An 11,496-nucleotide genomic window follows, 5' to 3' on the forward strand; every position below is an offset into this window, starting at 1 on the left:
CATCAAATATCAAGCATTTAATACATGATCGGCAAAATTTAAAGCGGAGGAGTCGTCACCTGCGCATGCGTCAGATGGCTATAGCGTGTCATTGTTTACAAATAAGCATCTACCCCTGAGACTTTGCGTTTTTAGCGTGTGTTGTTATCGTCGCTTGGGACTCAAATCCCGCGCGTGCGCAGGTGACGACCTTCCCGCTTTAAAGAAACGCTCTTGCACATTTCCAAAGATTGGTTGATAATTTAGATTATAATGTAATAAATGTATTGTTTTGATTTACATTGAGATGATAAAAGAATGGTTTGCTATTCCGTTACCTACTGATTAAGTATTTTATTGTATATTTCAACAATTTCTATGAACGATTTCAAAACCATGGTATTGCGCAATACATGTACGTTGCTACTCATTCCCCAATTCACAGCCAGGATCTGTATTCAACAAAAAAAGTTATTAAAAGTCTAAAATCGTCAATTATGTGTATTAAAAAACGGGTAACTATTGACAACAGGGCGAATATACTGATCTGGTCAAATCATTCAAAATATGATATACTTGTTCAAGGTGAAATCAATTGAAAATAACCTATCCGTTGGCAACGAAGCCCCCCCCCCCCCCCCAGACACACGTTCGCTGGGGATTAGGCCGATTGACACCTCTGAACAATAGCGTTGCCAATCTGTTTATTAGTTGTCTGAGGTGAAAATAAAGTATTTTACAGTAAACAAACCATGACATATCATTAAGTCCATGTGAACATTTCCAGAACAGAGTTGTTGATATCCTCTAAGTTATAAAATTTAACATAATGTAAAACCCTTTATTTTCACTGATATTTAACTTCACTATCTTGATGATTTGAGCATATTCACTGTGATTTAATTTCACAAATTTGACAATGTTCAATTGTTATTTTACTTTATTTAATTTAGTAAACTTCACTTATTCGTGAAAATAACGAAATTAAAACGCAATTCTGGTTGCCATGCCATTGAGAACATGGAATATACAAAAGAAGAGTGACTAGTTTATTTTTTATAAGTTTAATGAACTTACTTGGATGTTAATTGAGTTATTGGCTGTCGCACTGCGATGTTATTTGTTTACATTTTCTTAACCATGCAAGCGAATCTATCTGATAACAAATGCCACTTACAAAAATATATGTTGCTCGTAACTCGTAGTTCTGTTAACTGTTGATTAAACATTGTGTGAATGGAAATAGCACGGGCGAGGCGTGCACGAGATGGAAGGTCGCGTGCCTATGAATAGGGGCACACGTTGATGTCATGTGCAGGGGGATTACGACTGGCGTGTGTTGCGTAAGTCATGTGTTAGGGATTAAAACTGAGGCGTTGTTGCCGAGCATTAACGCAGACTATGCTGACGCATAATCATACTATTTTGCAAAAGTGGGCGTGGTTTCTAAAATATAGTCATTTTTGTAACTCAATATTTTTGGAAATTGATAACTGTTCATAACTCGATGTTCATAACTCTCATGTTCATAACTCAAACAATTCTCTCTTTTTATATAAAAATGCAGAGAAATTGGACTTACCACAGTCACAGAAAAATCTCACTTCATAGTCCAGACACTGCTGCTGGTAAGTGTTAAGACATATGAGACCACTTGTGGTACTACATTCCACTAACTGCCCATGATCCTCTGGTGCCTCCTGGCTAATCACATCCCTGCATTCTACATTAGTTATATAATAATCTGGACAGAATTGCACATATTTTCGTAGATTTGGTATGTTGTCATAGTCGCCATTCATCAAACCAGTATATGGATTGTCTACATTGAACCATTTGGTCCATCCGGTTTCTTCACATGCTGGGGCTACGGGTTCTTTTGTCGCTGTCGAGGATTCAGGAGGTGATGCAAATTCAATTCCAGTTGTATAATTTAGTGGTCGGATAAGTCTCTCTGTTGTTGTTGGTACAACTGTAGCAGCTGTAGTAGAAACATGGGTAGTTGGAACTGATGATATTTCAGGGGACACAGCGGTAGTAACTTTTGCGCGTGTTGACATCTCAGGCGTTGTAAATACTATAGAAAAATAAAGAGAAATTAAATACAATTCAGAAAGTAGGTCTATTTGAAAAATCTATAAAATAATTTTGTACATAAATGAGGATAATAATATAATTGTTAAGCACAGTGTTCCACAAAATTTGGACAGACATAGCCATGTGATTCAGATAATTGAAGAACCTACAAGACAATTATGCAAATGAACTCATTACATATTCATATCTGTATCTGTTCAAGATGTCAGTAAATATTTAAATCGAATTTTAGAAATGTCCACTAAATAATAAGCTACACACTCAGTAATATCGACATTACAAAAATTCCAACAGTCTTTACTTATCCTATGTTTTGTTAACTGTTTTGTGGGAATTTGGGATTTGAAAAAATGTTGCAAAATGCAAAATTATATAAATAATATATCTTGCAATGATTCATAGTGTGTACACATTTTACTTATTAATAAGTTTTTAACAATTTTTGGATGTATTATCATGATGCACCCTACAGAAATCATATCAAACAAATTCTAAGGCTTAACATTATTGTGAAGTGTGTTGTAGTTAACCCTTTCACAACAAGATTTTCATGCCCACATTTTTCTGCACTTTTTTCTTATATTCAATATCTCTGGAAATAAAACCTAATTTTGGAGCCATCAGACGAAATTTGGGGCAATTTTCAGTTTTCACAAGAAACATTTGGCTATTTTTGTCCCACTCTTCTGAAGGAAAGTGCAGACTGTAATCAGTACTATTTTGTGAATTTGTGATGAAAAGAGAGAACTGGTGGTGAAAAGGTTAATAGATCCAAGCAGTATAGAAACAGACAGTTATGAACATAACAAAAAACAATGACTCACCACATTCACAGTAGAATCTAATCTCATAATCCAAGCAGGTTGTACCCCTTGGTACTTGTCTGTTATTATCACACATTAAGCCTCTAGGAGTGCAACGAACATTCTGACCAAGTGATGATTGTGGAGGTTGGTGAGTTACACTGTCTCTACACTGTACATCAGTTATCATATCAACTGAACAGAATTGGTACTTTGTTCTGAGAGTTCGAATTATTTCAAAATCTCCGCGTGGATTTGTATCGGGACTGTCTGCATTAAACCAATCTGTCCAACCAGTTTCATTGCATACAATACGCTCCGAAATAGGTTTCAATGTAATCAATTTTCTAGTTGGTTTAATAGATACTTCAGTTGTAATTTCTGGGCGTGTTCCAATTTCAACTTCAGTTGTATAATTGAGTGGTTTGATGGGTTCCTCATATGTTGTTGGGACAATAGATACAGTTTCAAGAACAGTAGCAGTTTCAGACGTGATAGGTACTGACGTAGTTTTTGGTGATACAGTGGTAGTAACTTCTTCAGGTGTTGTTACTTCAGTTGTAATTTCTGGGCGTGTTCCAATTTCAACTTCAGTTGTATAATTGAGTGGTTTGATGGGTTCCTCATATGTTGTTGGGACAATGGATACAGTTTCAAGAACAGTAGCAGTTTCAACAGATGTAACAGACGTGATAGGTACTGACGTAGTTTTTGGTGAGACAGTGGTAGTAACTTCTTCAGGTGTTGTTACTTCAGTTGTAATTTCTGGACGTGTTCCAATTTCAACTTCAGTTGTATAATTGAGTGGTTTGATGGGTTCCTCATATGTTGTTGGGACAATGGATACAGTTTCAAGAACAGTAGCAGTTTCAGACGTGATAGGTACTGACGTAGTTTTTGGTGAGACAGTGGTAGTAACTTCTTCAGGTGTTGTTACTTCAGTTGTAATTTCTGGACGTGTTCCAATTTCAACTTCAGTTGTATAATTGAGTGGTTTGATGGGTTCCTCATATGTTGTTGGGACAATGGATACAGTTTCAAGAACAGTAGCAGTTTCAACAGGTGTAACAGACGTGATAGGTACTGACGTTGTTTTTGGTGAGACAGTGGTAGTAACTTCTTCAGGTGTTGTTACTTCAGTTGTAATTTCTGGACGTGTTCCAATTTCAACTTCAGTTGTATAATTGAGTGGTTTGATGGGTTCCTCATATGTTGTTGGGACAATGGATACAGTTTCAAGAACAGTAGCAGTTTCAGACGTGATAGGTACTGACGTAGTTTTTGGTGAGACAGTGGTAGTAACTTCTTCAGGTGTTGTTACTTCAGTTGTAATTTCTGGACGTGTTCCAATTTCAACTTCAGTTGTATAATTGAGTGGTTTGATGGGTTCCTCATATGTTGTTGGGACAATGGATACAGTTTCAAGAACAGTAGCAGTTTCAACAGGTGTAACAGACGTGATAGGTACTGACGTAGTTTTTGGTGAGACAGTGGTAGTAACTTCTTCAGGTGTTGTTACTTCAGTTGTAATTTCTGGACGTGTTCCAATTTCAACTTCAGTTGTATAATTGAGTGGTTTGATGGGTTCCTCATATGTTGTTGGGACAATGGATACAGTTTCAAGAACAGTAGCAGTTTCAACAGGTGTAACAGACGTGATAGGTACTGACGTAGTTTTTGGTGAGACAGTGGTAGTAACTTCTTCAGGTGTTGTTATTTTGGGCGTTGTTACTTCTATAAAAACAAGCACAAAACATTGTGAAAATTCTATATACAGTTTTGTATAATGTACACACTGTTATTAGTTGTAGTTGTGTCGTGTTTCAGGGATTTGCTTTGGAATTTTTAATGATTTAGATGGTAATTGCTTTCAAGAATGAATTTGTAAAACCTCTAGCACTGTCGTAAAATTTCTACCTTATTTTATAGTTGGATATTTATGCTGATGGGTAGTGTCAAGTAAAAGGTGTCTACCAATGAGAAGGCAGCTTCTGATCTAACTACAACTCAGCGTGACCCTGACGTCTCTGTTCAATAACATTACTGCATATCGTGAAAAATTAATAGCAATGAATATAACTTGTGTTGAATCAAGATTTAAAAGAAAACAAGTCAAATATCAATATTTTTTCCAGAAAATTAAATCAAGAAAGTATTAAATTATTCACAGACTAATATTGGGCAATATCTGTACCACTGAGAACCAAGATGGTGGTCATCTTGTTTTTCAACAATAATACTGTAAAATACTTTATTTTCATTTGGAATTAATTTTCGTTATTTTCGCTGATGGAATGATTCAGTGAAAATAAAATCGAGCAAATATACCTTTTTCCTTATATTTTACATTCAACTCGTCAAAAATTAGCGAAAATAAATTCCATAAGAAACACTCCAAAAGTCTATTCAGCGAAAATTATTCCTGCAAAAATAAAGTATTTTACAGTATATTATATCAACAAGAATACTTCTATATGAATTAAAAATACCTACCACAGATACAGTAAAAACGGATTTCATAGTCAAGGCATAACTGTCCTGATGTCTGAAACTTGTTCATACACATGAATCCACGCTTTGTACAGTGGCCCTCCTGGCCGAGGGATTCAAATGAGGCTTTACTTTCTGTGGATCTACACTCAACACTGGATATCATGGATTCCTCACAGAACTTATATTGTGTTCTTAACCTTGGCATCACTTCAAAGTCACCATCCATTTTTCCAGTACCTGGTTCATCAATATTGAACCAGTCAGTCCAACCTGTCTCAGTACATACAGCAGGCTGTACGACAAATGGTTCAGGGGTGGGCCATGTGGGTTTTTCAGTGCTTGCAAGTGTTCCTGGTTGAACGGTAGTTTTAGCTGTCAAGAAAAGACAAAAAAGAGGTGATTGACTTGACTTTACATGCTCAGATCTGTTTAATTTTCATTGGTGCTACAAATTCACTTAAATATGTCTCAGTAAGATTAAACTCAGATGATTAAATTAAGCATTTATAACTCACATGTCAAGTGGGAGATTAAGGGACAGTTATATGAATAGCTGTTCACTTACCGCAGTCACAATAAAAGCGAATTTCATAATCTAGACATGTATCATTGTTATATTGGTCTTCATTTGAGCATACAAGTCCCACGTTTTGGCTGCAATGAACCACTTGTCCCAGCTCGGTATGCGGTATATGGCTAACAGTGCCACGACACTCAGCATCGTCAAGCTTTGAAAGTTCACAAAATTGATAATGTTTACGAAGCCTTGGAATGACATCAAAATCACCAGCTGAATTGGTGTATGGATTGTCCACATTGAACCAATCAGTCCATCCAGTTTCGCACTTTGGCGGGGCAATGGTAACTACTGTCGAAGGTGATACTGTGGTCGATGAAGGCACTGTCACTGTTTCAAGCTCTGTCGTTTCTGGAGTAGCTGTCGGCGGTGTTGTTCCTTCTGATGTCAGTGTTGTAACTGAAGTAACAGATGACACCTCTGTTTCCACTTCAGTAGTGACTTGGGGGAGAGGAGTACCAGTCGTATAATTCACAGGTGGCATAACCGTACTCTTTAATTTAATTTCTTCAGGTGTTCCCTTTGTCACAGTTGCTTCTGTTATTGTAGTAGGCTGTACTGTTGTTGCTGTTGAACCCAAAATATTATTAAAAATTTGTGAGCATAACTTCAGATATTATGGAATTAATTTTTGCTATTTTCGCTGAAGGAATGATTCAGTGAAAAAGAATCCAGTAAATATACCCTTTTTCCTATATTTTACATTCAACTCAACAAAAATCAGTGAAAATAAATTCCATACAAAACGCCCCAAAAGCCTTTTCAGCGAAAATTAATTCCAGCTAAAATAAAGTATTTTACAGTATAACAAAAGATGAGAAGTACTTACGACAGCCACAGTAGAAGCGTACTTCATAATTGTCACATGTTGCACCACTTTGTTCAAAATTGCTACATATTAGACCCCTGCCTAGGCTACAAGTGACAACCTGTCCAGTAAGCTGAGATGGTACATGTGTCGCTGCGTTTCGGCACTCAATATCAGTAGGGGTTTCGCAAAACGCATGGTAGTGTCTTAGCCTATTTATAGGTTCGAAGTCACCTGGCATTGTACTGTTCCATGGGTGGTCTGTATCGAACCAATCTGTCCAGCCTGTGTCAACACAGGCTGGTGTAACCGATGAAACCTCTGGTGGTGTTGTAATCTCAGACGTGAATGAGGTAATTATTTCAGTGAGCACTTCAGTGGACGGAGAGGACACTTCGATGGACGGAGAGGGCACTTCAGTGGACGGAGAGGGCACTTCAGTGGATGGAGAGGGCACTTTAGTGGATGGAGAGGGTACTTCAGTGGACGGAGAGGGCACTTCAGTCGATGGAGAGGGTACTTCAGTGGATGGAGAGGGCACTTCAGTGGATGGAGAGGACACTTCAGTGAATGGAGAGGGCACTTCAGTGGACGGAGTAAGCACTTCAAGTGTGGTTGTGGGTGGAGGGGTTCCCAATTCCACCTTTGTCGTATAATTCAATGGGCCTAATATTGGGGTTTCTGAGCTAGTTGCTGGGGTTACTGTACCAGTTGTCGCAGTTATGATTGTGGCCATGGTTGTTGCTATGATTCCTTCACTAGTGATTACAGCAGGAGATGACATAAAGGCAGTAGTTGTAGTTAGGAGAGTCGTCATTGCAGTTGTACATGGTTGGCCAAACCAGTGGAGGGTATGATTGAAACAATAACTGCAAAATAAAAAAACGAAAAAACAGCATAAACAAATACGTCATGACTGACTACAAGAACAATTAAAATACATGATTTAAACAAGAAGTTCAATTAATTGGTTTCCTTGGTTACATATATAAATCTTGAGTACTGTATGGTAATATAAGTAATTTTAAATCCGTTTCCAACTTTACAGTATTTAGGTCACGGATATAATTCATGAGATTACGGAGTACACACAAGACTAGCACAGCAATATAATGTCGATCAACTACCATGACTAAGTGTTTGTGTGATCGTTTCTTGATGTGCTTATTTTATGTCTGTCAAATGCTATATTAGTTGTTACTACTGTCAATGTGAACAATGGAATACATTCATTGACAAACTCATGTAAAAGGAGTGAATTAATTTAAGATTTTGTTTACATAAGCAAAAAGAGATAATATGCAAATTAGATACTTAATATGCATGGACATGACCCAGAAACTAATCATGTCTGCACATTCCCCTAGGGTACTTAAGATCAAAATCCTCTAAGAAGTTTTTGAAATTTTGTTTTCACAGGCTGAAATGAGATAATTAAAATGCAAATAAGCTACTTAATATGCAAGGAAAAGACCCAATCACTAATCATGTCTGCACATGGTACCAAATTTGATGAAAATCTGCTCAGACGTTTTTGAGATTGACAGACACACCAGACTTATTATCTCCCTTGTGTGTTTCACATACACAAAGGCTAAAAATTGAAAAAAAAACTAGTAGTGTTGAACAGCACAATATTACCAGAATTTTCAAAAATTAGTGGGTTAACACATAACTTACCATGTTCGACAAGGATCAGAACATTCTGGAATAGTCTGTCCATCATAGTACTCATTGACACCCATCTTGATACAGTAGCAGGATTCCTGCTTGATGCATCTCTGGTGCTCTGGGTCGTACACTTCGTCATCAGGACACAGACATCCCTCCACACAGCTTTCGTCGCAGCGTATTTGGTCGTATCGGTAGTAATTGTCGCAGGTGCGAGGACAAGCTGGTGTACATGGTTGATAGTCACCGCACCCTTCACACTGCATTGCTGAAATCAGTATAAACATTACAATCATGAGTACCCGTAAAAGAATATCAACTTATTTCCTTTCTAAACCTTTTCACTTCCCGTTTATAGTCTACACTTTCCTTCAGAAGACTTTCCTTCAGAAGACTGGAGTATAGCCAAATTTTTTTAGTAAAAGCCGAAATTTGAAATTCTCTGTCGGCTTTAAAGTTAGGGTTCATTTTCAGAAATATTGAATTATATAAGAAAAAAAATGCAGAAAAATTTGAGAAAGTCTTGTGATAAAAAGGTTAATGATAGTCCAGTCACATTGAATATTATTGGTTAAACATTTGTTTACAGGAACCGAAAGTTCCCAATTTGAACTCTTATTGGTCTTTTAAATCATTATTAATCTAATAAGAAGTGAGATGGGGGTGTCTGTCAACCAATAATGTGTGATTAATTTGAATCAAACATAATTAACTATGTATAATGGGCGACAGTAATACTTCGAGTAACATGAGATGATGTCTTGATGTTAGTTTGAGATAATAATCAACCCTATGCGAACCCAGTGAAGTGTAATGAGGTTATTACAAGGATACTGCAAAGTATGCACAAAGACAGTACAGTGGCAGTATCGACCGACACACAACGAAGGTTGATTTGATAGCGTACTGTCTGAGTGCATACATTGCAGTATCCTCGTAATAACCTTATTATTATACATCTTTTTCCCCAGGAATACATCATGGGAATGCCGAAATCCAAAATGCTTAGATCAGATTTAGCAAACTTATTTGTGTGAGGTCCGGTCAGCCATGTTTGTTGCTTTCGCACGTAATCACTCAATATATGGAATTCTCGTTTCCTAATATGGTAGAATGAACATACCCAGTGCAATACTGCAAAATTAAAGTGTAGCAACTTTAGAAATAAAATTATATGTAAATATTGTAAAGCATGTATTTTATTTAATATGTTAATTTCAGCTATTTTAGGTAATCAGTAATTTTACAAATTCAAGATGTAGTTAATTGAAAAGTGTAATCTACCAATGAGGTTTTTAACACTGTAGCTAAATTAGGATTCTGTTAAAATAATGCATTGAGTCAATTTCGTTAAAAATGACACATAGCTATTCCGGAGTAGCTGGAAGTGTCTATGATTGGTTTAATGTTAAGAACAGAATAAATCATTACTACGTGATTGGCTAATATAAAAGTTGATGTCAGCGTCTTTCCAAACATTCCAAGTTAATTTGTCCAGAAACAAAAAGTGAAGATTCAAAGAAAACTGGACCTGCTATGACGGAGAATGTGTTGTGCATAGTTTAAAACTGAAATGAATAGAAGGTTATCCCAGAGAATGAAAAATCTAATATTTATCTCAAAGAATAACCTCTGGAACCTTAAATGATGACGAACAACATAATCATTATAAACGGTACACTCCATTATTTAGAAGTCCTCATCAATATTAAATATACTGACATAGAATGCAATGAACTGAGATTATGGGGTGTGGTTTGCAAATAAACCTTCAGTGGCAATCATATTTCGTGTGTGGCCTTCATGTAGAATCATTGAGTGTGGTAAAATAGAATGGAATGAGGTTATTAACATAGGATGCATTCTTGAAAGTTGAAGATACCAAGCTTCGCATATGTGTGTATACCGGATATAAAGACATAAATACTGAGATGCAACATAAACATTAAGATTTCAATTGCTATATACTGAAAAGAATGTATATTTCTGAAGATGCAATAAACAATTATTATTATTTGTGAGACACGATGTTGTACTTGTAGATAAATCAAAACCATGTGGCAAAAACAAGATCCCTTTTTACTGTATACCATCATACATCTTGCTTGCACCCTACATGTATTTCTATGACAGAACCCCACACCCTTCCCGTGGCTTTCGTTGTGTATGGAAGTTATTTTCACGAGTGATGCGGTGTATCCTGCGGCCGTACTTTCACAAGCGAAGCGAGTGAAAGTACAGCAGAATACATCGCATTTTGTGTACTTCTTAATATTGTTCATTTCTGCCATGTTTCGAAAAACGGTACTCCTGAAGGGACTACTTTGTTTGCTCTCAGACTCATTTGCATATGAGGTGTGGAAATACCGATTTGGATTTCAGGGACGAATCAAAATAAACTGCAGTACATATGTAATAATGGTCAGTGTCACTTTGAGATGAACCTTAATCTTTTCACCACCAGCTCCTTTCTTTCATCACAAATTCACAAAATAGTTCCAGTTATAGTCTGCACTTTCCTTCAGAAGAATGGGACAAAAATAGCGAAATTTTTTGAGTAAAAACTGAAATTTACTCAAATTTTATGTTTACTCCAAAATTAGGATTTATTTCCAGAAATATTGAAGAATATAAAAAAAAGTGCAGACAAATTTAGCCGAGAAAGACTGGTGGTGAAAAGGTGAAAGAAAATGTTTTACTGTTATTTATTACATGGCTTCTGTCATTTTTAAACAAAAGCAACATGTATAACGTACCACAAAAATAATATTATAATATACACTACCAGAGGTACATCACTTGGAGTTTGCAACTACGGTGACATGATAGAAAGATCCTGTATCAATCTTGCTCTCGCATAAGCGTTCCAACTCAGAAAAATGCGAATGGGCATGCCCGAGGTAACTAGGATACTGGGATGTCCAGGTGGATCAAAATAGCTGCTCACGATATGACGGATTACGATAACTATATTTTCTGTACATTTTCGATGTATTAAATTTTTTCACTATGAATGTGGTAATACATGTTTTATTGTTTTATTACAAACCGCCTATTTCATGTCAGAA

At 36.5% G+C, this 11,496-nt stretch overlaps 1 protein-coding gene across 1 annotated transcript in view; it reads right to left on the reverse strand.

Moving 5' to 3' along the window:
• LOC100369529 (uncharacterized) overlaps positions 1-8,694 on the reverse strand; it is a 50,724-nt gene extending 42,030 nt beyond the window's left edge. Inside the window, exons 1-6 of the mRNA XM_085495033.1 lie at positions 8,438-8,694; positions 6,779-7,626; positions 5,938-6,516; positions 5,373-5,744; positions 2,901-4,613; positions 1,562-2,056 (exon numbers count right to left, since the gene is read on the reverse strand). Of these exons, the coding sequence (XP_085351159.1) occupies positions 1,562-2,056; positions 2,901-4,613; positions 5,373-5,744; positions 5,938-6,516; positions 6,779-7,626; positions 8,438-8,694 (4,264 nt within the window). The remainder of the gene's footprint in view (positions 1-1,561; positions 2,057-2,900; positions 4,614-5,372; positions 5,745-5,937; positions 6,517-6,778; positions 7,627-8,437) is intronic.
• Positions 8,695-11,496: the final 2,802 nt, after the last annotated feature.

The sequence above is a fragment of the Saccoglossus kowalevskii genome, chromosome 21 (assembly GCF_978046115.1).
Source record: "Saccoglossus kowalevskii chromosome 21, keSacKowa6.1, whole genome shotgun sequence".
Classification (NCBI taxonomy): Eukaryota; Metazoa; Hemichordata; class Enteropneusta; family Harrimaniidae; genus Saccoglossus; species Saccoglossus kowalevskii.